At 56.6% G+C, this 25,762-nt stretch overlaps 2 protein-coding genes across 2 annotated transcripts; one reads left to right on the plus strand and one right to left on the minus strand.

The window, feature by feature from the left end:
* The first annotated feature begins 5,653 nt into the window (after positions 1-5,653).
* Positions 5,654-16,228, plus strand: ITPKA (inositol-trisphosphate 3-kinase A). Its single transcript, XM_012462450.3, has 7 exons — positions 5,654-6,196; positions 14,128-14,224; positions 14,300-14,516; positions 14,658-14,862; positions 15,084-15,185; positions 15,464-15,535; positions 15,641-16,228. The coding sequence occupies exons 1-7, from the start codon at positions 5,708-5,710 to the stop codon at positions 15,842-15,844; spliced, it is 1,386 nt and encodes a 461-aa protein (XP_012317873.3). The 5' UTR covers positions 5,654-5,707; the 3' UTR covers positions 15,845-16,228.
* Positions 16,229-16,318: 90 nt separating this feature from the next.
* On the minus strand, positions 16,319-25,493 carry LTK (leukocyte receptor tyrosine kinase). The gene is made up of 20 exons (XM_064374863.1): positions 25,398-25,493; positions 24,709-24,852; positions 24,439-24,610; positions 23,837-23,987; positions 23,538-23,684; positions 23,162-23,318; positions 22,904-23,086; positions 21,782-21,880; positions 20,935-21,087; positions 20,430-20,525; positions 19,981-20,173; positions 19,021-19,111; positions 18,824-18,888; positions 18,496-18,625; positions 18,305-18,402; positions 17,756-17,848; positions 17,552-17,653; positions 17,180-17,314; positions 17,018-17,108; positions 16,319-16,915 (listed from the first exon to the last, which is right to left on the minus strand). The coding sequence occupies exons 1-20, from the start codon at positions 25,438-25,440 to the stop codon at positions 16,667-16,669; spliced, it is 2,592 nt and encodes an 863-aa protein (XP_064230933.1). The 5' UTR covers positions 25,441-25,493; the 3' UTR covers positions 16,319-16,666.
* Positions 25,494-25,762: the final 269 nt, after the last annotated feature.

Consider the following 25,762-nt stretch of genomic DNA (forward strand, 5'->3'; position numbering starts at 1 on the left):
ACACCACACTCACAACACACCCACGCCACTCACTACACCCACTACATACACCATACACACACCGCACACCGCACACACCACATACCACACAGCACACACACACCACACACAATACATTCACACACACCTATCATACACCACACCAAACACCACAAACACCACACACCACACACACAACACATTCACACACAATACCCATCATACACCATACCAAACACCCACTACACACATACCACATGCATCACACACACCACACACACACCATACACACATACCACACATCACACCCTTACACCACACACACATGCCACATACACATGCCACAAACACCACACACAACCCCCCCACACCACACACTCCACACACACACCACACACATGCCACACACACACCAGAGAGGCTCTGCTCCTGCTGGAGAAGGCTTAAAGTCTCTTCAAAGAAACAGATGCCCCATTCAGGAGCACAGGTCAAAGGCTGTGCCTTTCCTTCTCTCTCCCAGGTGACCAGCTCTGCTTGTCATCTTAGGAAGCGGAAACCAGCACTGTGCCTGGCATAGGGTGATGAGTGGTGATTTTACTCCTGCTCCTGGGGCCACTGGTGCTGGACTGGGGATGGGGTAGAGGTGGGGCACAGCTGTGAGGCAGGTTGGGGTAAGGCCCCCAGAAACCCCTCAGCACACACATGCCATTTTCCAGGCCCTTTTCTTCCCCAGTTTTGTACCCCAGGGTGGTGGTTCTCCAAGAGACATGCAGCCCTCAGGCATGATAAATCCTGAAAGACTTTTTTTTTTTTTTTTGAGACAGGGTCTTTCAATCTGTTGCCCAGGCTGGAGGGCAGTGGCTCAATCTCAGCTGACTGCAGCCTCAACCTCCCTGGGCTCAGGTGATCCTCCAACCTCTTCCTCCTGAATACCTGGGACCACAGGCATGTGCCACCATGCTTGGCTAATTTTCTTATTTTTTATAGAGATGGTTTTCAACATGTTTCCCAGGCTGGTCTCAAATTTCTACATTCAAGTGATCCTCCTGCCTGGGCCACCCAAAGTGCTAGGATTACAGGTACCAACCACTGCACCCAGCCCTGAAGGTCTTTGAAGGGGGTGAGGACTCAGGCACTTAAAGAAGCAGACTTCAGCCTGGGCACAGTGGCTCACCCCAGTAATCCCAACATTTAGGGGAGCCAAGGTGGGCGGATCACCTGAGGTCAGGAGTTTAAGACCAGCCTGGCCAACATGGTGAAATCCCATCTCTATTACAAATATAAAAATTGGCTGGGCACTGTGGCTCACGCCTGTAATCCTAGCACTTTGGGAGGCCGAGGTGGGTGGATCACCTGAGGTCAGGAGTTCAAGACCAGCCTGCCCTTCATGGTGAAACCCCATCTTTAAAAAAAAAAAAAATACAAAAATTAGCTGAGTATGGTGGTAGGTGCCTGTAATCCCAGCTACTTGAAAGCTGACACAGGAAAATTGCCTGAACCCAGAAGCCTAGGTTGCAGTGAGCTGAGATTGTACCATTGCACTCCAGTCTGGGTGACAGAATGAGACTCTGCCTCAAAAAAAAAAAAAAAATGGAAGCAGACCTCTAAGGAACAGGAGGATCAACTAACTGAGATGCCACAAGAAGATAAGAAGATGGTTCTGGCTGGGCACAGTGGCTCACGCCTGTAAACCAGCAGTTTGGAAGGCCAAGGCAGGAGGATCACTTGAGCCCAGGAATTCAAGACCATCCTGGACAATGTAGTGAGACCCCTATCTCTAACAAAAATTTTTAAGTTGACTGGGCATCACTGCACTCACATGTTGTGACACATGCCTGTGTTGGCAGTCCCAGCTACTGAGAGGCTAAGGCAGGAGGATCACTTGGGCCCAGGAAGTTGAGACTGAAGTGAGTTGTGATCACGCCACTGCACTCCAGCCAGGGTGACTAGGTGACTAAATGAGACCCTGTCTCAAAAATAAATAAATAAAGGACAAGGAAAAATGTTCTCTGCTTAGACCCATGTAGCTGGCCTTGTGGCCAAGGCAGAGAGACTCTTGTGGCCTATCTTAGAATAGCCACCTAATGACCATCAAAACCTTGACACATTGGCTGGGTGCAGTGGCTCATGCCTATAATCCCAGCAGTTTGGGAAGCTAAAGGAAGAAGATTGTTTGACGCCAGGAGTTCAGGACTTAGGCAACAAAGAGAGACTCCATCTCTACAAAAAATTTAAATTAGTTTGAGCATGGTAGTGCGTGCCTGTGGTCCCACCTACTCAGGAGGCTGGGGCAGGAGGATCCCTTTAGCCCAGGAGGTTGCAATGAGCCATGATCTCACACTCCAGTCCGTGTGACAGAGTGAGACTTTGTTTCAAAAAAGTAACAACAACAACAACAACAAAAAACTCAAACCAAAAGACAACCTTAAGACATTCTTCTACACCCCAGTTTCCCCCTTTCTTGTTGTTTATTTAATTTTTTAAAACTTTCTCCAGCAGTTGGGCGCAGTGGCTCACACCTGTAATCCCAGCACTTTGGGAGGCTGAGATGGGTGGATTACCTGAGGTCAGGAGTTCGAGACCAGCCTGGCCAACATGGTGAAACCCTGTCTCTACTAAAAATACAAAAAATTAGCTGGGCCTGGTGGCACGCACCTATAATCCCTGCTACATGGGAGGCTGAGGCAGGAAAATTGAGCCCAGGAGGCGGAGGTTGCAGTGAGCTGAGATTGCACCACTGCACTTCATCCTGGGTGACAGAGCAAGACTCCCTCTCAAAACAAACAAAACAAAACACTTTCTCTGACTTGCTGAATGCTTAACTGTTTTAATTCCCCCCACCCACCTTTTTTTTTTTTTTGCAATACATAAGAGGCCATCCACCTCCCTACTGGTCAGTCTTTCTCTACATCCCTTCTATTCAAGCATCAAAGACTGGGGAAACTGAGTCATAAGAGAACAGATGTTCTAGGGTTTCAACGTTTATTCCTGGCATGATTAAGAGGACAGAAGAGCCATGCTAAGTTGAGAACTCAGCTGGGCAAAGTGGCTCACGCCTGTAATCCCAGCACTTTGGGAAGCCTGGGTGGGCAGATCACCTGAGGTCAGGAGTTCAAGACCAGCCTGGCCAACATGGTGAAACCCCATCTCTACTAAAAATACAAAATACAAAAATTAGCCGGGCATGGTGGCAGACACCTATAATCCCAGCTACTTGGGATGCTGAGGCCTGAACCTGAGACGCAGAGGTTGCAGTGAGCCTTGATCACACCATTGCACTCCAGCCTGGTCAACAAGAGCACAGGAAGTCAGGGGACCTAGCCAGGACACACTGCCTTTTCCACCAACTAGCTGTGTGGCCCTAACCTGCCTGGTAGAGCCACTTAATCTCTTTTTTACTTCTGTAATGTGAACAAGGAGGATAGATGGATGTAAGGCCCCTTACTGCTCTAAGAATCCATGGGATTGGCTTTCAGTTCAGCACCCATTTCCAGGTTTGCCCTCACTTTTCCAGTGAGAGGCACCTGGGCAGGTATGGCAAAGAGCAATTCTCTGGCTGCTGGTATAGTAACCTAAGGCTTGGGCATGTGCCTGATACAAGAAGAAAAAGAATTGTCCCTTTTTCTTGGCAGCTGGGACAGGGACCCAGTGCCCAGCCTGCTTATACCTCCAGCCCTGCCCATACATCGCCTGGCACACAGGTACACAGAACATGTTCTCTCCCCTCATTGCCCTCCCTACCTTTCCTGTTCTGGCAGGTCCTTGCTGGCTCTCCCCAGCCCCCGTCTCTGAAGGCAGCACCAGCCCACGTCCTGCCACAGGTTGGTGTAGCTGTGAAGGAGGCGGAGGAGTGAGTGTCTGACACACGAGTGATCCAGGGCCTTCAAGCTGCAGAGTACACCCCTTACACACACACTCAGATTCCTCCAGACCGTTCTCCTAGAGAAGGTGGTGATGTGATTTCCCAGGTTCTCCATGAAGCAGTCAAGTGTTCAGACTCCTCCACGTCCTTCTATCTCTCACTCCTTCATTCCCTCTATTTCTCTTGCTTCCCTCATCCCCATTCTTTCTTACATTATTTTGCTTCCTTCCAGTTCTCCAGTATCTTCACCTTATTTATTTAGAGATAGGGCATTGCTCTGTCACCCAGACTGTAGTGCAGTGGAATGGTCATGGGTCTTTGCAGCCTAGACCTCTGGGCTCAAGTGATCCTCTCACCTCAGCCTCCCCACCAGTAGCTGGGACTACAGGAACACGCCACCATGCCCAGTCAATATTCTGTAGTTTTAGTAGAGACAGGGTTTCACCATGTGGCCCAGGCTGGTCTGGAACTCTCAGGCTCAAGCAATCTCCCGGCCTTGGCCTCCCAAAGTGCTGGGATTACAAGCATAAGCCACTATGCTTTGCTGAAGATTCCATGTTCCCACTGAACCTTCCTGTTTCCTTCCCTTGGGCCATTTCTGAGCCCTGGCTGAGGGGAGAGAAGGGAAGGAAGGAAAGCCCCTCCTTTGGCCGTCTCATCATCCAAGGCAATCCTTCTAGGAATGCTCTGTCCCCAGCGCCCCAGCAATCCCCAGACACTGCGTGCCTGAGGGGGCACTCAGTGTCTTCCCCTCACTCCTGTCTTTCCCTCACTCCTCTGGCAGTGTGGTGAAGACAGGAAACTGGCTTCTACTCAAAGCAGCCTCGCCGGTCAGCTGACTACCAACATGGGAAGTGGCGGAAGATCCGAATGGGATAACATGACAAGCACTTTGCATTGTCTGAAACTCTTCAACATCAGTGCTGTCTTCTTAGTTTTACAGACACAACTCTGTGGGTTGGGTGAGGTTTTCCTAAATGTACAAATGCAGAAACATACGGAGGGGGTGGAGGGACTGCCTAAAAATCACATCTAGAGTGTAGCGGACCTTATTTCAAAGCTTTTATTCTCGCAACAACGAGAGAACCGCACTCGAGGGAGGTGAAATGACTTGCTGAACGCCACACTGCAGACTCCCAGCCCCGAGCTCCTAAAGGAGATGCTGCCCGGGACTCGGCTGGGCCGCGGGGACAGATCTAGGCCCCGCCCCCTGACCTTGTTCTCTGCCCGCCGGGAAGTGTGGAGCTTGCGAGGAGCAGCCTCAGCTTGTCTCTGGGGCCGAGTCTCCACTTGAGTGCACGCCCTGGGGTGGGGCTGCTTTGGGAGGCAGGTGGCCTTGAACTCTGCTCAGGAGCTCGGGCTGGAGCAAGGCCCAGGAAACTTGAAGCCCTTGCCCGGGAGGGATGAAACACGGAAAGGAACCCGAGGGACAGGGTAGGGGAGCAAGAGCAGGACCAGCTTCTCCTGCGCGGGCGCAGGGCCAGTGGAACCGCCTGGAGGAATCCCTCCCAGCCACTAAGCCCGGGAAGGCTGCGAGGCCCCGGCGCCAAGCGGCCCCTCCCACCTCCCCGAAGGCGGGCGGAGCGAAGCAGCTAGGCCCCGGACCATGTTTTGTGCCTACGGAGGCTGGATTCCCCACCACCCCGAGGAGCCACCGAGAGCCTTTAGTGCCTGGCAGGGGCCCTAGGAGGCCCGCGCTTTCTCTGAAAGTGAAAGGAGTGGGCGGGGGGCGCGGCCGAGGCGGGGCGCGGGCGGGCTGCGGCGCAAGCTCCGCCCCGGGGCCGTCTCCTGCCGGGGGCGCGGAGCCGCTCCAGTCCCCGGCGCGCCGCGGGCTGGTGGGCTCAGCCGCGGCGCCGGCACTGGGAGATGACCCTGCCCGGGGGCCCGACGGGCATGGCGCGGCCGGGGGGCGCGAGGCCCTGCAGCCCGGGGCTGGAGCGGGCCCCGCGCCGGAGTGTCGGGGAGCTATGCTTGCTCTTCGAGGCGCGCTGTGCGGCGGTCGCTGCGGCCGCCGCCGCGGGGGAGCCCCGGGCCCGCAGGGCCAAGCGGCGTGGGGGACAGGTACCTAACGGGCTTCCGCGGGCTCCCCCGGCCCCAGTGATCCCTCAGCTGACCGTGACAGCCGAGGAGCCCGACGTGCCCCCGACCAGCCCTGGGCCGCCCAAGCGGGAGGTTGACTGTCTCCCGGCAGGGGGCTCCTCGCACCTGCAGCAGCCGCGCCGCCTTTCCACCTCGTCGGTCTCCTCCACTGGCTCCTCGTCGCTGCTCGAGGACTCGGAGGACGACCTGCTGAGCGACAGCGAGAGCCGGAGCCGCGGCAACGTGCAGCTGGAAGCCAGCGAGGACGTGGGTCAGGTACGGGCCTCGGGGGCGGGGCCAGCGCCTGGCGCGGGGGCTGAGCTGGGGACCTGGCTTGGAGCTCCCGGAGGACCCGCTCCTGTCCCTGCTCCCTCCCGCGTAGGGTCCTGTTCTCGCGGTTTAGGAGAAGTCTGGGGGTCGGAGGGAGGCGCCAGGCCGACCTCTCGCCTGGGCAACTTTCACCCCGGCTCCGCTGGCGGGTCGTAGCGCTGGCCCTGGGGCGTCTAAGAAGCGGGGCAAGGAGCAGGCGACCCGCCACAGGGACCCGTTGAAGCGGGGGGAGCGGACCTTGTTGGCTGAGGGGTAGGACAGGAGGGATCGGAGGGGCTTGAGCCTTGCCGGGTGAACCCTCTGAAGAAGAGGGGCGAAGGAGCGTTTCCCTAGCTCCCCGCCTCCTCTCCGGTGCCGCGGCCCCACCCCCGCCGTTGCCACGGTTTCCCTCTCCTGAGTGGGAGTGGAGCGGCGCTCCAGGCTCTGCTCGGGATCCGCTGCCGTCTGCTCCTAGCGCCCGCACGAGGCGTGGACGCAGGAGAGGGAGGGGCGCGGGGCTGGGAGCTCTGGCTGGGAGCGGAACGCAGCCCACCCGCTGCGCGCCCTGCCTCCTGTACCCCCGGCTCTCCGCTCCTGAGCGCGGCAGAGAGGGACGGTAAACTGAGGCGGAAAGGGGGTGGGATCAGCCTGCTAGTGTGCCTCTGATAGCCTGGTTGTTCTGGGACCAGGGCTGACCCTCGGAAAACAGCCCTGGGCACTGTTAAGTCGTTCCCGACGACCGCCACTTAGGGATGTGCGGCTCCCGGGACAGCCTCCTTGTCCTCTTCGTTTTAACCAAGGCCAGATACCTTGAATAACTGTCCGTGGTCAGCGCGAAGAGCTTGCTTTAGATCCACATTACGCAAGTGTCCCTGAGCCGAGGGAGAGGCGAGGGGCGCTCCTGGCCTCGGGCGTCTGGGGCCTGCCCAGAAGGCCAGGTCGTCGCGGCGGGGCAGGGAGAGCTGCGGCCGCGCGCCTTGCTCCGCTGCACACTCCGATGGGACGAGGCGGGGAGGCTGTGGCGACTTGCAGGGGTTCACAAGCCCAGAGGGCGGTGGGGCTTGTCAATGACAGAAGAGAGGAAAAGCTTCACACAGCAACACCCCCTGCGGCCAGGTGCGGGGCGCGCCGACTCCGTCACGAGCCTGCCGCTTCCCCTTCTCCTCCCCTGGTGGTCAGGGCAGCCCCGGACCCAGGATCGTTTCTGGGGTAACCCTTGCCTAGGTCGGGGGGCGGATGCCGGGGCTTCCCAGTGTTGGGTGTGTGGGTCAGTGAGAGGCCCCCGCCCCGCCTCTTCGGAAAAGCACGAGCGGCCTCCGCCGAAGCTCTGACTCCTGAGAGGCGGCGCAGGCGAAAGGGCGCGAAGCGCGGGGGCGCCGAGGGCGCGGGCGCGTCTCGCTTCCCTCCTCCGCTCGCAGGGAGTCGGCGAAGTGCCTGGGAGAGGGACAGCGCGAGGAGGAGGTCCTGCAGCCAAGCCTGGGTGCAGGGGAGACCGCCCCGGCCGAGGTCAAGCCTCGAGGACCTGGGCGACCCCGCCGTCCCCCGAGCCACCGGGAACCGGTGCAGATCGCCGCTGAGGGCCCTTCCAGCTCCAAGGCTGCGGCTTCCAGGCCTTCCCCACCCCCAGCCCGCCGGGGCCTCCCCGAAGGCAAACAGCCACGGCGGCGGCAGATAAGCCTGGAGCTGTTGACAGAGGCTGCCTGAGTCCGCGTGGAAAGGCCCAGGGCGGACTTTGCCTCGCGGCGGGTCCCGGAGCCGTACAGCGCGCCCGCCCATGCCAATTTAGGGCTTCCCCAGGCAGGAAGCAGGGCCGGTCCGGCTGACCGTGAAGGATGCACCTGGGGAAGGGGACCGACCGAGGCCGGGCCCTAGGACTCCCGGGTTGCCAGCCACTTACGCGCGGCCCAGGCAGGCCGAAGCCCAGGAAGGCTCTGGCTGCCTGCCTCTGCCTGGGGCATACCTAATCCCCTTCACCTGCTAGGAGCTCTCGCCAGCCTGCCCAGAGCAGAGGAATTGAGACTGGGCAGCCTGACTCCCGCAGACGAAAAAGTCATGGTCAGGCTTTTCCCAACCAGTCAGGGGAGAAGTTGGAGGCCCACCACCAAGGTCAGCTGTCATGACTCTAAGGCCTTGCCTGCCTCCTCAAACAATTGTAGGGTGTTGCTGGAGCAGAAGAGAGGGTGTTTGGCTCCTGTTCATCTGGTTTTCTTCTTTACATGCTCCAGGATAGGTAAGGAGACCTGGATGCCATCCCCTCCTGGATTCAGAATTCCCACACATCACTTTCCACTAATTATAGAGCAGAATTTAGGTTAACAGACTTCCTTTTTAAAAAGCTAATGCCCATGGGAAGGTGAAGTCGTGGGTCACTTATACCTTAGTGCAAATCGTTTTATAAATTTAAACTGATTGTTCTCCCCACCACCACGACCACAGGGAGTGCTAGTTTGACAGGGCAATTGGAACATGGGGAGGGTGTTGGGCTGGTAGAGCTTCAACCAGAGACTGGATGACTGCAGGCAGGAAGCAGGGGTTAGTGCCAAACACAGAGCAAAGGGTCTGCTCCGGCAGAAGATAAAGCGTACACTGTGAGCAGTGAGCATGAGCAGGTGTCTTCAAGGCTTCCAAATGGAGCTTAGACAAAGGAGGGTCTGAGGCTAGTATCCAGCCAAGCCCTGCCCAGGGAGAGATACTCCCTGCTCAGCCCCAGGAGTAAGAAATTATCAGAGGGCCCTCCTGTGACTTCATCAAAGCCTCTCACACAGTCAGCAATCCTAGCCTTTGCCCCAAGATACCCAGGTAGCCTCTGGCTATGTGTTGGTCTCCCAGAGAGGGCACCTTTGTGGAGGGAGGCCCAAGCCAGAGGATGTGGCTCTGCTGCCCTTGGCAGCTAGATTTCACTCTAACATCATCTGCTCAAAAAAATTCTCACCTGCTTAAAAATATCTTCCCTGCTGTTCAGGTGCCCAAATCCCCACCCACCTACCAAAGAATGATGCTCCAGGAGCCTTTTTGGATACATTCATTTTTATTTATTTATTTGAGACAGTGGCTTGCTCTTTCCCCCAGGCTGGAGTGCAGTGGCGCAATCTCAGCTCACAGCAACCTCCACCTCCTGGGTTCAAGCAATGCCTCAGCCTCCCAAGTAACTGGGATTTCAGGCTCGCACCACCACATTGACTAATGTTTGTATTTTTAGTAGAGATGGGGTTTCACCATGTTGGCCAGGCTGGTCTCAAACTCCTGACCTCGTGACCCACCCGCCTCAGCCTCCCAAAGTGCTGGGATTACTGAGCCACCGCACCTGGCCTTACATTCATTTTTAAAATGTTATGTTCTCTGGGGGAGGTATCTCCCTAAGGTGGAAGGTGCCAGTGAGTTGAGTTCCATGAAACTTGCACAACTCCTGCCATGCTTGGCCATATCTATTACTGGCAGGGGAGCTAAGTCCTGTCATAGCAACCTCAGATGGTGGTTTGGAGGGCTCAGATGAGACAATGGGTATGAAAATCTTTTGTAAACTGGGAGCAGTGGCTCACACTTATAATCCCAGCATACTGGGAGTCTAAGGTGAAAGGATAACTTGAACCCAGGAGTTTGAGGTCAGCCTGCGCAACATGGCAAAATCCTGTCTCTACTAAAAATATAAAATATTGGCATGGTGCCTCATGCCTGTAATTCCAGCACTTTGGGAAGCCAAGGCGGGTGGATCATTTGAGGTCAGGAGTTCGAGACCAGCCTTGCCAACATGGTGAAACCCTGTCTCTACTAAAAATACAAAAATTAGCCAGGCGTGGTGGTGCATGTCTGTAATCCCAGCTACTCAGGAGACTGAGGCAGTAGAATCACTTGAACCTGAAAGGCAGAGGTTGCAGTGAGCTGAGATTGCACCACTGCACTCCACCCTGGGTGACAGAGCAAGACTCTGTCTCAAATAAGTTAATATATACATACATACAAAAATACAAAAAATCAACCAGGCATATTGACTCACATGTGTAGTTCCAGCTACTCTGGGTGCTGAGGTGGGAGGATCACCTGAGCCCTGGAAGTCCAGGCTGCAGTGAGCCGTGATCACACCACTGGACTCCAGCCTGGGTCATGGGAGTGAGAACTTGTCTCAAAAAAAAAAAAAAAAAAAAAAGAAGTATTTTGTAACCTGCTGGCTAGGAATGACCTTAGTTGCTGCTTCTTCTGACTCATATAAGATGCCAAAAAGCAAGGTCAGGAGAGTAGGTGATGATGCCATTTTGTCCCAGCTTGGGAGCAGGTCCATCAATCAAATGGTAGTAGCCCAGGTTTTCAGATGCACATCAAATCCTCTTCTACCAGGCCCACTGTCCAGCCCTCCTCACTGCTTCTACACAATTCCAAAACGATGGTGCAGTTCCCTCACCCTACCTAGCCCAAGGCAAGTTTCCTCTTCTACTGTGGTGGCTACAGAACTAGATGTATCCTCTCACTAAGTCCATTCTGGTCTCACTATTCCTCAAATTCTTCTAGCAGGTCCCTACAGCTGTCTGAAGCCCCTGCCATTAAACACATTCTTTTGGATAAAGGCAAAGGTGGCCAGCCAGTAGAGAGGGCTGCCAGGCAGGTCTTAGTGTTTCCCCAGAAGTCAAAACTCAGACTGCCTTATTGTTGCATGTCATGTCACCATGTACAAAGCATTTCTCATGTGATATCCCATTTGACCCCAAGTGGAGGCAGGATGGTAGCATCTTGCTGGGGATACTTTGGAATCTGCTGGGGGCAGGAACACGGGGAGGAAGGATGGGCTGATGGAGAGCTTCAGCCAGAGATTGGGAGACAGGAGGCAGGGCATGAGGGGATGTACCTCCCCTTGATTTCCTTTTGTAAAATGGGAATGATACCACTTCATGCACTTGCTATGCGTGTGCGTTCATTATGGCTCTCACACTGAGTGTGGGAGAAGGGGTACAGGATGGTGCTGCTGAATATACATGGCACATACATCATCTTCCTGGAATTTTACTTGAGGGTTTGGAGGTGGTGAGTTTTATAATAAAACTTGGATTTATTATGCAGCAGAATGCAAACCTGGTGTGTATTTAAAGATTTTAAAAGGAGTTTTGAAAGTGATGTCATGTTTCTAGTGGGCTGCTTCTGGCTACACCCCCAGATCCCTGGGGATTGGGCACGTGATCACACCCTAGTGTACCATGTAAGGGCTTCAGTGAGAAAGTGGGAGCAATGCTGCCTGATGAAAGATGAGAAAGAGTCTGACATGCAATAGGCAGGCAGTATTTGATGGTTCGTGTTATGGCAGCAGCTATGTCCTCCCGGGGAAACAGGTCCACGCAAGTGGCAGTACTTGTTTGATACAGTCAGGACTGGAACCAACTACTGACTCCCCACCCAGTGCTCTGTCATAACCTCCATCTTCTCCCGGTGGGAAAGGGCTTTATGGTCAGCAGTCCTCCACCACTTAGGCCACCTCCTCAGTTCTCCCTCTCCCTCTTAGAACTCCCTCTTGTCAAGGAGGTGTATTCCTGTGGGGGCACACACGTGTAACTGTGCTAAAAGGCAAGCATCTCTCAGGGAATGCAGCAGACACAGTTGACATGAGCCAACCTGTGCACTTCATTTTTAAAATTTTTTAATTATTTATTTATTTTTGAGACAGAATCTCTCTCTGTCGCCTAGGCTGGGGTGCAGTGGTGCAGTCTCGGCTCACTGCAACCTCTTTCTCCTGTGTTCAAGCAATTCTTCTGCTTCAGCCTCCCAAGTAGCTGGGACTACAGGCACATACCCCCACACCTGGCTTATTTTTTGTATTTTTAGTAGAGACAGGGTTTCACCATATTGACCAGGCTGGTCTCGAACTCCTGACCTCGTGATATGCCTGCCTCAGCCTCCCAAAGTGCTGGAATTATAGGTGTGAGCCACCGTACCCGGCCACCAACCTGTGCACTTCAGAGAGGACTCAGGGCTGCTGAGTTGTGGGTGGGAAGAGGAGAGGTCCAGAGGATGGGATGCTCTCAGGATTAGCTGAAGGCCAGAAAAGATAAGGGACACACCAAAAGAAACCCTTCATCTCCTTCCCAGTTTTGTCTAAGTTGACAGGCCCTCAGGTTTGTACCTTATTTTCAAGGCTTAGGTTTCTGGGCCCAGATCAAAACCAAGGGTGCCCTGAGCCTTGCCAGCTAATGAGTGCATGGAATCCAGGGATAGCAAGAGAAGCTTGGAGAGCCCCAGCCTATTCTTTCTGCAGGACCTGCCAGGCTGGCCTCCCTGCCCTGGGCCTGTGTAAAGGTTTGTTTCTGTGTATGTCCGTCTCCCTAAATGAGAGAAACCAAGGTCCTGAGTGAATGAATCAGTGATTGAGATTTGTTCATCTTCTGCCTCATACCATGGAAAGGGATTGGTGAGCTGGGTGCCTATCATCCTTAACCCTTGTTTACTACTCACAGCAACCCAGTAAGGATAGTTATTTTCTTATTTTATATATCCTTTTCTTATGGGTGCACAGAGGCTTGTTTCTTGGGCGCTGGAATCTTTTGAGGCATTGGTAGAAATAAAAACTTTGGGGGCTGGGCACAGTGGTTTATGTCTGTAATCCCAGCACTTTGGGAGGCCAAGGCAGATGGATCACCTGAGGTCAGGAGTTCGAGACCAGCCTGACCAATATGGTGAAATCCTGCCTCAACTAAAAATACAAAAAAAAAAAAAAAAAAAAATTAGCTGGGTTTGATGGTGTGCGCCTGTAGTCTCAGCTACTCCAGAGGCTGAAACAAGAGAATCTCTTGAACCTGAGAAGCGGAGGTTGCAGTGAGGTGAGATTGAGCCACTGCACTCCAGCCTAGGTGACAGAGCAAGACTATTACTAAAAAAAAATTGCCCCCACTCTAGACCTACTTAAAATTTCCCTGTAGTAGGCCTGAGAATCTGCATTTTTTTCTTTTTGAGACAGAATGTCTCTGTTACCCAGGTTGGAATGCAGTGGCGAGAGCTCGGCTCACTGCAACCTCTGCCTCGAGGGTCAAGCCATTTTCCTGCCTCAGCCTCACAAGTAGCTGAGATTACAGGTGCCTGCCACCATGCCCGGCTAACTTTTGTATTTTTAGTAAAGACAGGATTTCACCATCTTTGCCAGGCTGGTCCTGAACTCCTGACCTTGTGATCCATCTGCCTCAGCCTCCCAAAGTGCTGGGATTACAGGCGTAAGCTACCACTTCTGGCTAATCTGCAGATTTTTTTTTTTTTTTTTTTTTTTGAGACGGAGTTTCGCTCTTGTTACCCAGGCTGGAGTGCAATGGCGCGATCTCGGTTCACCGCAACCTCCGCCTCCTGGGTTCAGGCAATTCTCCTGCCTCAGCCTCCTGAGTAGCTGGGATTACAGGCACGCGCCACCATGCCCAGCTAATTTTTTGTATTTTTAGTAGAGACGGGGTTTCACCATGTTGACCAGGATGGTCTCAATCTCTTGACCTCGTGATCCACCCGCCTCGGCCTCCCAAAGTGCTGGGATTACAGGCGTGAGCCACCGCGCCCGGCCTTAATCTGCAGTTTTTAACAAGGGTGACCATCAGGTAATTTCGACGCTCACAACAGTTCAAAATCCCCAATGGAGCATTTCTGTAACCTGCCTATGCGTTCTTCAGTGGCAAAGCTGGAGCGCAAACCGGGGTCTTCAGATGCTAAGTCCAGGGCTCTTGACAGCTCATTGGAGACGCTGGAATCACCTTCACTGCACTGTATCAGCTTACCACACAGGGGCACAATAAACCTTACCAGAGTGAATGAATGAATGAATGACACATCCAGCCCCAGGTGCTTCCGGTGGATCGGGGCGTGGCGAGACCCTGCTTCAGAGGAGGGAGGGCTTATGCATTGCCGAGAGGCCGATTTGCAGACCTTCACCCTGTCTATTTTAGAAAAGCCACTGGCAGAAGATCCGGACCATGGTCAATCTGCCGGTCATAAGCCCTTTCAAGAAGCGCTACGCCTGGGTGCAGCTGGCGGGGCACACAGGTGAGCCGCGGGGCGGGTGGGCAGGTTCCCGCGACAGGAAGGGGCTGGGCGGCGCTGACGGATGCTGGTTCGCAGGGAGTTTTAAGGCAGCGGGCACCAGCGGGCTGATCCTGAAGCGCTGCTCCGAGCCGGAGCGCTACTGCCTGGGGCGGCTGATGGCGGACGCTCTGCGCGGCTGCGTGCCTGCCTTCCACGGCGTGGTGGAGCGCGACGGTGAAAGCTACCTGCAGCTGCAGGACCTGCTCGATGGCTTCGACGGGCCCTGCGTGCTTGACTGCAAAATGGGCGTCAGGTACTCGTGCCCTGTCAGGTCGGTTGGGGATCAAGTTGGGGGCTGGGCCGGAACAACTGCTCCAGGGGGCCCGGGGCGAGTGCTCGAAGGGGTCCCCGTGCGCGCTCCCTTATGTCCTGGCCGCTGCCTGCGCCCGCACAGAACTTACCTAGAGGAGGAGCTGACCAAGGCCCGCGAGCGGCCCAAGCTGCGGAAGGACATGTACAAGAAGATGCTGGCGGTGGACCCTGAGGCGCCCACTGAGGAGGAGCACGCGCAGCGCGCCGTCACCAAGCCGCGCTACATGCAGTGGCGGGAAGGCATTAGCTCCAGCACCACGCTCGGCTTCCGCATCGAGGGCATCAAGGTGGGCAGGCCTGCTTCGCCTGGCACCGATCCAGCCCCCCTTCCCCGCGCGCGCTGTCCATCCCAATATGTTGGCCTCCACCTTCCCAGCGTCCGCTCCGCCTGCTCCTCCGCCCTCTCTGTCTCGCTGTCCCCTGCAACTGGGAGGTACCGCTGCTGCCCTAGGCTGTCCTCTTCCCTACTGGCGGGCCCGGGCCCCTGACACTCGTGTCCCACCTCCAGAAAGCCGACGGGTCCTGCAGCACCGATTTCAAGACTACAAGAAGCCGGGAGCAGGTGCTTCGCGTCTTTGAAGACTTTGTGCAAGGAGACGCGGAAGTGCTGGTGAGAGTGGGATCCTAAACCCTGAGGTGTTGGGGAGCCTGAAACCCAGAACTCCCCATCATCCGGCCCATTGCCCTCAGCTGTGTCCCCACTGTGGCCCTCACCACGCTGGGTCGCACCTGCTCTAGCTCCTTCCCTTCTGAGCCCACCCGGGCGGCCTCTGGGTCTTCCCTACAGCTGCATTTGCCGAACCTATCTGGGCCGCGGCTCCTCCTAGTTAGCAGGGGCTCATTTGGCGTTTAATTAATTTGCCCTCCTTTCCCACCCACCCTCTGCAGAGGCGGTATCTGAACCGCCTGCAGCAGATCCGGGACACCCTGGAGGTCTCTGAGTTCTTCAGGAGGCACGAGGTAAGCGGCGGCAGCCCGGGTGCCCGGCCGCGAGGGCTAGGGCGGGAAAGCGGCGGGGGCGTCTCTGGGCAGGGCCGCGGCCTGACCGTGGTGCGGGGCTCACAGGTGATCGGCAGCTCGCTCCTCTTCGTGCACGATCACTGCCATCGCGCCGGAGTGTGGCTCATAGACTTCGGCAAGACGACGCCCCTCCCCGATGGCCAGATCCTGGACCACAGGCGGCCCTGGGAGGAGGGCAACCGCGAGGACGGCTATTTGCTGGGGCTGGACAATCTCATTGCCATCCTGGCCAGCCTGGCTGAGAGATGAGGCTGGACTCCTGTCCCCACGGGCCGCTGCCCTGACATGTGGACCTGCGGCTTTGTTCCCACTGTGCATGCCGCTTGAGACTGGAGCCCTGGTGCAGGGCAGTTCACCGGGTCCTGCAGGGCCAGGTGCCAGTCACTAAGGGGGGCACTGCCGATGCCAGGGGTTGCACCCACCCAGGCCCCAGCGTTCCCAGAGCCGAATGACATTAATTTACAGGAGGGGAGGGAGCAAAGGGCTTCTTCCTCAGGCCAGCTCTTCTGAGGTGGCTCTGCCCCCTCCAGAGGGGCCAGACTGTGGATTTATTTAGCAAGCCTAGACCTCCTGGTCTAACCTCTCACACTACAATGGACTCCCCTTCCTAATAAAACTCAAAGGCAAGATGCAGCTTCCTGTGCCTCAGGCCTCACCCCTCCCTCCTCTGGTCCCCTCTTCCTCAGATCCGGTATCCCTGGCATCCACTCAGATCGCTGGAGGATAAGAGCTTTTTATTAGAAGCAACTGCAGGGTAGGGGACTGCCCAGATAAAGGATGCTCATAGTGGGAGGGCAATCCAGCAACTCCTCATGGACACTTGGGGTGTGCATAAGGTGGCCTCTGGCCTGAGATAAAAAGCTGGAAGTGGCGGGCCCTTCCCTGGGAAGCCTGGGACTGGTTTCCAGTATTGCAAGGGCAGTGCTGCCAGGCCAGTCCCAAGACAGGCCCAGACAAGCAGCACAGACTGCAGGGACAAGGGCTGCTAGCATAACAGGCCACCCAGGAGCCTGAGGGGTGCAGGGAGGAACCCTCAATGCTTCAGTCCTCACCCTCAGGGCCCCTTGGGGCTCAGGATCGATATGTGGGATTCCAAAGGTTCTGAGGTTGGAGGCCCCTGGATTTGAGGGGCTTGAGGCCAGAGGACAGCCAGGGGCCAAGAGAGCTACCTCCCCAGCTTTTCAACTTCTCTGGACTCAGTTCCTGGGGCTGTGGGGGTCTTAGGCACTCCAAAGACCTGTTTCGCAGCCCAGAAACCCCTTCCTCCTCTGGGGTGGGCCCCAGCTCCATCGGCAGGGGTGAATTGAGCACATCTGGATCCTATAATGGAAGAGTCAGGGAGTAGTGGGGTATAGACAGTTTTCTGTCCCCCCTCCTCCTGACCCCCAAGACCAGGATGATAAAGTTAGGTTGGGGGCATACCTGAGTGCAGTACTGAAGACGCTCCAAGATGCTGGCAAAGCTGGGGCGGAGCTCAGGCTGGTGCTGCCAACACTGGGTCATGATGCGGTACCTGGGGGGAGGCAGGAGTTGGTGCCACCCACGGTTGTGAAGGCCTCCCTTCCCGGGCAGCACTCAACTCACACGGGCCCTGGGCAGCCCCTAGGAGGGTCCATCCGGCCCCCTGCAACGACGAAGTCCAGCACCTCCTGGTTGGTGAGCCCAGGATAGGGCATGTAGCCCAGTGAGAAGATCTCCCAGAGCAGCACCCCAAAAGACCTGCATCACAAGTGGGGGAACCAAGTGAGTCCTGTCAAGTGCAGCCTCCCCTCACTTGAGGTGGCTGGAAAGGACTGGATTAGCCTCAGGGGAGGAGAAAGGGAGAGGAGAAAGGGAGAGGAGAAGGGGAGGGGAAGGGGAGGAGAAGGGGAGGAGAAGGCGGGGAGGAGAAGGGGAGGAGAAGGGGAGGAGAAGGCGGGGAGGGGAAGGGAAGAGAAGGGGAAGGGTGTTATCAACCAGGAATCTGTTTTGGATGTGAAGACACCCTCCAGGAAGGCCTCTGGGGGCATCCACTTGACTGGGAGCAAGGCCCGGTCCCCCCTGCGGTAATAACTGGCCCTACAGGAGGAAGAAGGGGAGTGAGGAGTTGTTCGAATATCACCAAGGTGCAGGCAAAACGCCCTTGGAGCAAGAGCCTTCCCACCTTCCCAAGTCCCGCACCGGTAGATATCTCGTGCCATCCCAAAGTCCCCAATCTTGGCCACTCGGCTGGGCCCAGTGCAGCTCAGCAGGCAGTTCCGGGCAGCAATATCCCTACAGAGGAGGCAAAAAAAATCACTGCCAGAATTCAGAAGTTCTTGCCCTTCCTGATCTATTTCCTTAAAAGTTGAGTGGAGGCGGGGTGTGGTGGCTCATGCCCGTAATCTCAGCGCTTTGGGAGGCCGAGGTGGGCAGATAACAAGGTCAAGAGATCGAGACCATCCTTGCCACCATGGTGAAACCCCGTCTCTACTAACAATACAAAAATTAGCTGGGCGTGGTGGCACGCGCCTGTGGTCCCAGCTACTCGGGAGGCTGAGGCAGAAGAATCACTTCAACCCAGGAGGTGGAGGTTGCAGTGAGCCGAGATTGCGCCACTGCACTCCAGCCTCGCGACAGAGCAAGACTCCATCTTAAAAAAACAAACAAACAAAAAAAAGCTAAGTGGAAGGGCTGTTCCTTGAGGAGGGACTTGGGATGGGGGTCCCGTGAGCCAGGACTGCTCCTAACCTGTGGATAAAGTGATTTTCCTCCAGGTAATGGCAGCCCTGGGCTATGTCCTGTGCCAGTTGCAGCAGGTCCCGCATGACCAGAGGTGATGGCTGGCCCTGGGTCAGGCAGAGGGGGCATCAGTCCATGCAGGTCTCAGACATATCCACGGGGTTTTTAGAGGGGCCTAGGGGGCTGAGAAAGGGTCTCACCAGGTGTGGCCGACTCTGCCTCAGGAAACTCTTCATGTCCCCTCCAGACATCAGTTCCAGCAAAATGAGGCGAGGGGCGGCCCTGAGGCTGAGCCCCACACACCGCACGATGTTCTGATGGCTAAACTTGCTGAGTGGGGTGGTGGCAACACCCCGTCACCAGCCATCACCAGCAGGGAAATGGAAACCATGTTCTAGGCGCCACAAATCTGGAGAGGCCCTCTGTGTCCCCTGCCTTGCTACCTCAGCCTCGGGGTGGGGAGAGGCTATTTCCTGAGGCTTCCCCTCCAGCCCCCACCTTCCAGCCCTGCCCAGGCCCCAGGTGCACCTGATGATGAGTGCCTCCATGAGGAAATCCAGCTCATCCTGAGGAGAGCAGAGTTCTGGCAGGGTCTGGGGAGGAAAAGGCACAGTTTCTGAGCTGCCCTGGACACTTCAGGAGGGTTAACCCTAGCTCTAGTCACTGTCCTTCCCTTCAGGGTGCCCAGCTCTCCTACCCCCAGCCAGAAGTACCACTCCTCTCACCTTGATAGCCACCTGCAGGGGACTGGAGTCCCCAGGAAGGCCAGTTACCAGTCCCTCATACACCTCCCCAAAGGCACCATGGCCCAGGGCTCTGCAGGAAGACAGGTTGGCAGGGAGTGGGCGGCCGGCCTGGAGAAGAGTCCCAGAGAGTCTAGTACCTCCTCTGCCTCTTCTGCCCCTGCCATATGCCCAGCTGACCCTCCATAGACTCCCTCTCCATTCCAATGCATGTCCCCAAGTAGAAGCCCTGCAAGGGTGATGATGACTGGCACAGAGCCAGGAAAAAAGAGAGGGCAGGTGCAAATCAGAGTCAGGCCAGGAGTCCACGATGAGGCCTTTCCTGGTGACCCTGCAGATGCCCTGGGAGGGAGGCAATCCCTGGGCTCCAAGAATCATATATATATATATATATATATATATATATATATATATATATGTGTGTGTGTGTGTGTGTGTGTGTATATGTATTTATTTGAGAGAGTCTCACTCTGTTGCCCAGGCTAGAGTGCAATGGTGTGATCTCGGCTCACTGCAACCTCTGCCTCCTGGGTTCAAGCAATTCTCCTGCCTCAGCCTCCCAAGTAGCTGGGATTACAGGTGCCTGCCAGCACACCCAGCTAATTTTTGTATTTTTAGTAGAGATGGAGTTTCACTATGTTGGTCAGGCTAGTCTCGAACTCCTAACCTCAGGTGATTCACCAGCCTCAACCTCCCAAAGTGCTGGGATCACAGGTGTAAGACACCGCGCACAGCCACGAGATCATATTCTAAGAATTGGGATGGAGAGGTGACCCTGGGCAAGTTGCTTCCCCTTCTAGAGCTTCTCAGGTCCTCCTTCTCCCCTACACAAGGGATGTGGGCCAGATTTTTTCCCAGGATCCGTAATTCACTACAGCAGGGAGAGGATCAGAGGTGGAGATTCATAGTGCATAGGTTCTCAGAAAGAGGCAGAGGACTCACCTGAGCAGAGTGACATTGGCTGGGGAAACCTCAGTGACACCTGGGGGCAGAGCCCAGGACTGGGCTGGGCCAAGCCCCATCTGGCAGTAATAAGGATTAGGGGCTGTCCTGATGGCAGAGGTTCGAAGCTTGCTCAGCTCAAGCTCAGGGTTCGGCAGCCTCATCCCACACAGGCCCTGCCACTTCTGCTTCACTGGGGGTGGGAAGAATAACGGCACAACCTCCACCTGCCCATCAGGTCTCCCCCCGCCTGCCCCCACACCCCTCATTATGGTAACGTTTTCCCCGGGCCTCCCCAGCTGCTTCCTATCCTAGAATCCCAGAGGAGTCTACCACTGCTCTGCTGTGGTGAATGGTCTTGAAGTCAGCCCGGGACCCCTCAGAAGCCCATCCCAGCTCACTGAAGAGGAGCAGCTTTGAATCAACTGTGCCTGCTAGATCCTTCGTACCCAGAATCAGGACCCCACACACCATAAGGAGGCTCAGTGTCGAGGTTGCCACCACAGCCACCATCAGAACCAGAGGGCCTGGGGGGTTGCGCAGGTCTAGGGAGAAGGAGAGACACCTCCAGTGGGAAGTCCTCTCTGCTCCTTTACTCTCAAGTTTTACCCACACTTCAAGACTCAGCTCACGTGTTATTTTTCCATGATGCCTTCCCCCACTATCCTGGGCCAAAGCAACCTCTCCCTCTTGAACACCCCTAAAGCACTTTATACCTCCCACAGCAATCATCACTTGGGATACACATTTACATAGCTATATCTAAACATCCTCCCACACTGGACGATATGCCTCTGAAAGGCACTGTGCACCGATCAATCTCCAATCCCCTGCCCAGCACCCACCACAGTGCCTGGCACACAGCAAATCTCTATACCATCTTTCCCAGTGGCCTACTGCTCCTCTCAGTCTGTGACCCCAGGAGTCCAGACCTTGGGCAAAGGTAGGACATACCCATGCAGGTGATGTTATCCACAGCTAGCTCCATGCCCTCTGGGCACAGGCATTCAGCCAACTGGAGCTCTTCCTGCCATTGACAGTCTCCCAAAAGACAGTGACTGCAGTTAAGGTGCTTTCGGATCTCTACCTCTCCGTGGCTCTCTGTGACTGTGAGTAAAAGAACTGATATGGTATGGTGTGGTGGGTGGGGACTAGGGGTGGGATATATTAAATACATGCTTCGGGCTGAGTGCGGTGGCACATGCCCGTAATCCCTGCACTTTAGAAGGCCCAGGTGGGCGGATCACCTGAGGTCAGGAGTTTGAGGCCAGCCTGGCCAACCCCTTCTCTACTAAAAATACAAAAATTAGCCAGGTGTGGTAGCACATGCCTGCAATTTTAGCTACTCTGGAGAATCACTTGAACCTGGGAGGCTGAGTTTGCAGTGACCCGAGTTCGTACCACTGTACTCCAGCCTGGGTGACAGAGTGAAACTGTGTCTCAAAAATAAATAAAGACACGCCTTTTTCAGCCACATGGTCAATTCTAGCCCAGGACTTTAGAGCAAAGAGCAGCACCAAGCTTACAAGGGTGGTGGGAGAGGCTGGGGGACTTCTGCCAAGCCTGCACACTCCCAAGTGTTTGAAGCAAATTCACAGCAAGGGGATACTTGACAAGCACACAGCATGCCCTGTGCTGGCATCTGACACAACTGACAGCTGCCTTTTCAAATGACCCTGTGATATGCAAGAAGCCTGTGCTATGCAAGGTTATTCACAGTGCAGGTCGCTCTTCTGGGAGTGGGCTCAGGGATTGAGGAAGAAGGCCAGGCCAGGCTGAGAGGTGGGGTTGGGGCCAATACCTGCCAGAGGCTGCAAGTAGGGCTCGCTGCTGGGGTGCATGAAAGATACTCCATCTTCCCCATCAGCCCAGAGGTTGTCAGTCTCTGAAGCATCACCCCCTGAAAGTAGAGAGTGATGGAGGGTTTGACTACAAATATGAGGGCTGGGGGAGAAGCTGGAATCTCCCAGTGGAAATCCCAGTGTGGCCTTCTCTTCTCCAGCATCATGATGCAAGTGCTGTCTTTTCACAAGTGAAAATGGAGGAGGTGAGGAGTGGGTAATCAGCTGGAGCCTGAAGGCGTAGCTCAGGCTGGCAGGGACGCCTCCTGCCTGCCTGAGCCCCTCATGTCCCATGTCCTCACAGTCCCTTTCTGTGAGAATGTGGATGATGTGTGTATATATGAACAGTACAGCCTGCACAGGCACACAGCCTCTGTTTTCTTTTTCCTTTTTTCTTTTTTGAGACAGAGTTTCACTCTGTTGCCCAGGCTGGAATGCAATGGTGGGATCTCGGCTCACTACAACCCCCACCTCCCGGGTTCAAGCGATTCTCCTGCCTCAGCCTCCCCAGTAGCTGGGATTACAGGCATGCACCATCATGCCTGGCTAATTTTGTATTTTTAGTAGAGATGAGGTTTCTCCATGTTGGTTAGGTTGGTCTCAAACTCCCGACCTTAGGTGATCCTCCTGCCTCAGCCTCCCAAAGTGCTGAGATTACAGGCTGAGCCCCCTCACCAAGCTGATAGATATTTTGCATTTTGAACAGCCTAGGCTGTGTGGATATTACCGGTTCCTGGACCACACTTTGAGAATCACTGACTTAACCCAGGCCTGCCTTTCTGCCTCCCTGCTCAGCTTGCTCACTTGGTCAGCTCTAAGTTCTGGGGACAGCTGCAGAACAAGGCAGGGACCTGCTGTGATGGGAAATACCCTGGACTGAATGGAAATCTAGGGAGCCTGTCTGCATGCTGATTTGCAGTGTATTTGACCTTTTCTAAGAGCTCCTGTTTTGCCTGGAGCTGCTGAGCGGGTCTTAATGCCTCTCCCACCCCTATCCTCCTGAGGGCTGCAGCCTGTGCTGAGGTTCTAATTTCACGTCACCTTCGGGCCTGCTCAGCTGCCCTCTCCAACAGTACACGTACCCCGGTAGCCGCCGCCGCCTCCGCCCGCAGTGCAGGCCCCTCCGCCGCCCCCAAAGCCGCCGGCCGCGGCCCAGCCAAGCGTCGCCCAAGCCTCGGAACAGCCCTGGCCGCCCTCCGCCCCCTCCTGCAGTGAGCGGCCCGCCTGCAGAGAGGGAGCCCGCGACGTCCAGCCGCCCCCTCCACCTGCAGAGCGACAGCAGGAAGGTTGGCAGCCACACGGAGAGCACGCCCGCCTCTCCCCGCGGGCCGCGCCCTCACCTGCTGCCCCGCCTCTTCCGCCGCTCCCGGGCGCCTCCAAGCGGTTCTCCAGTTTCTCGGGGGCTGCCAGAGTCCGGCTTCGGTCCCGCGGCCTCAGGTAGGCCCGACCGCCACCTCCGGCCGCCACCAGCAGCGGTTCCAGCTCGCTGGCGCGCACCTGTGGGGCCAGCGGCGCGTTCCAGGACGCGTCCTCCTGCCGTCCAGGGGCACTGGCACTGGGCAAGGGCTCCCACCCCGGGGGCCCGGATAAAGGCAAGGCCCCCCAAGCCCAGCACAGGGTTAGAGGGACCCCAAGAGATGGACGTAGAGTGCGTGCGTGCGCGCCCCTGAGGAGAGGATAGGGACCCCAACGCTGAGCGCCGAAGGGAGCACGTACCCGATAAACGTAGGTGGCGCCCCCGCCACCCCCACCACCTCCTGCCCAGCGCCGCGACTCCAGGGCCCCTTCGCTCCCATCCATCGCCGCGTGTTCTTCAACAGCTCGAGACTCCCCGAGGCAGACTAGCTGGCTCTCCGGGCTACCCTGCGGGCAGCGGGGGCGGGAATCGGCGGGGCCCAGGAGCCTCCCTTCGCTGTGCAGGTGACCCGGCACCGAGGAAGGCTCGTCCGCCCGGCCCCCAGGCCGCCCTCACCCCGCGGCGCCGGAGCCGCCCCATCCCCACTGGCTGCGCTCACTCCAGGACAGGCGTCCTCTCCCTGCTGCCCCACCAGGATGTACAGCGACTCTCCGAGACCGAGGGAGAAGATTGCTGAGACGAAGACGCCATGCGCCCGCGACAGGTGGTTCTTGGCGCCTTTGCCGCCCGCGGCTCCGTAGGCTGAGATCCTGTGGAGAGCAGGCGGTGAGTCCCCAGCCCTCGGTGCTCAGGTCGGCCGCTGCGGGCAGAAGGTGACGATAGAGGAGGCTCCAGAATTATTTTTTATCTGAGGAACTTGGAGGCTGCAGTCAACTCCAACGGGATGGGAAGGCTGATTTTGCACACCGAAAAATTAAATATCACACTTATTTCAGGAGGGTTCGTGGAGCTGTGAGGAGACTCAAGCACCCTTTGGCAGCGCCCTGGTTGGGGGGCTTCCGCTCGGTGGAAGAGGTTCCAGGTACGGTCTAACTCGGTGGCGACTACTGCCACCTTGGGGGGCACTCAAGGTCGGCCTGGGTGGACATCCCTTTGCAATACCCCAAGACGCAAGGCGGTGCACACGTGGCCTTCGTTCCCCTGACGGTGAAACCTCCGACTCCCAGGTCACTGCCCACCCTACCCTCGCCCCGCACTTACAGATACTGGCCTGGGCTCGGCACGCGCCACAGCTGCACGCCTCTCAAATGCCCGGCGGCCCCCACAGTCACCACCACGCTGGTCCCCGCGTACGCCCCGTCACATTGTGTCTGTGTGGGCCCATGCCTGCCACTGGCCCCGCAGGTATTAAACAGCCAAGACCCCTCGGTGCCTGGGAGCAAGGAACGAGGCAAGGATCGTCGAACCCCTGGCTGGGCCAGAGGGGTCTGGAATGGTGAGCGGAAGAGGAGGGAGGCGCCTGGAGCTCACCCCGAGAATTCAGCTGGGAGGCTGGCTCCAAGCTACTAGGCGGGGCGCTGACTTTCGGATCCAGGGGGCTGGGACTTGACAGCGGCAGGGGCGAGGACGGCAGAAAAGGCTCCTGGGACCCGGGGCTAGAGCAGAGAATGGCGCCTGAAAGGTGTTAGCAGAGGGCGCAGGATGTTAACGGGGGTGGAAATAGGATATAAAAGAAAGAACCCCGCAACAGCAGCCCTTGCGGGCGCGGCCACACCCCTCACCCCGCCCAGTCTGCGCGCTCAGCCTGGAAGCCACCACCGGACTCCTGTCGCAGAAGCCCCGCGGGTGCTCGCTCATAGCTCTGCCAGTTTCTCTCCTCGAGCGCCCTTCCCAGTGAATGACTTGGGGGCCACACTGAATTCGGTTCTGCAGTCTCCCGCGTGCTTTCCTCGACTTAGATTGATGGCCCCGCCCCAAGGCGGTGCTGAGACCGCAAAGAATGTTCCTCCTTCCCAAGCTGCGTGATCCAGACTCTGGGATTCACACGCGCTTGGCGCTTCTCCGTCTGCACTTCAGAAGCACGGGCCCGAGAAATTTGGCTGTGAGAGTTCGAGGGCTCTGGCGGAACCACTGACACCTGGCCTGTTGCGACCGGCCACCCCCAAACCTAGGAAGGTGCCTCTGACTGGACCGTCCCCTGACCAACAGACAGCACTTACCCGCGGCTCCGAACCATACCAGCAGCAGGCCCCAGCGGCCCATCTCCGTTGGGTCCACCCCGCAACAGCACTGGCGGTCGCGGCCACGCCCGTCAACCTGAAGTTGACAGCTCACATTGCCACTGCAGCCCGGGCCGCCGCTTACAGGGGTGTAGTGCGGCTGGCAAGACTTCCCAGGACTTAAAGCCGGCCTGACCACGCCCACCTCAGACCCCAGGACGCCAGAGGAGGAAAGGGCGGGGCGTGTGGCAGCGAGGTCCCTACGCTTCCGGGAGGAGCCTTAAGGAGTCCCCATCTAGGGCTCTAGTCTTCAGTCGTCACATCTGCCGCAGCCAGCCGGGAGCTGGGGTAGGTTTGAGGCCGGA

The sequence above is a fragment of the Aotus nancymaae genome, unplaced genomic scaffold, assembly GCF_030222135.1.
Source record: "Aotus nancymaae isolate 86718 unplaced genomic scaffold, 86718_ANA_hifiasm-v0.15.2.pri h1tg000011l, whole genome shotgun sequence".
NCBI lineage: Eukaryota > Metazoa > Chordata > Mammalia > Primates > Aotidae > Aotus > Aotus nancymaae.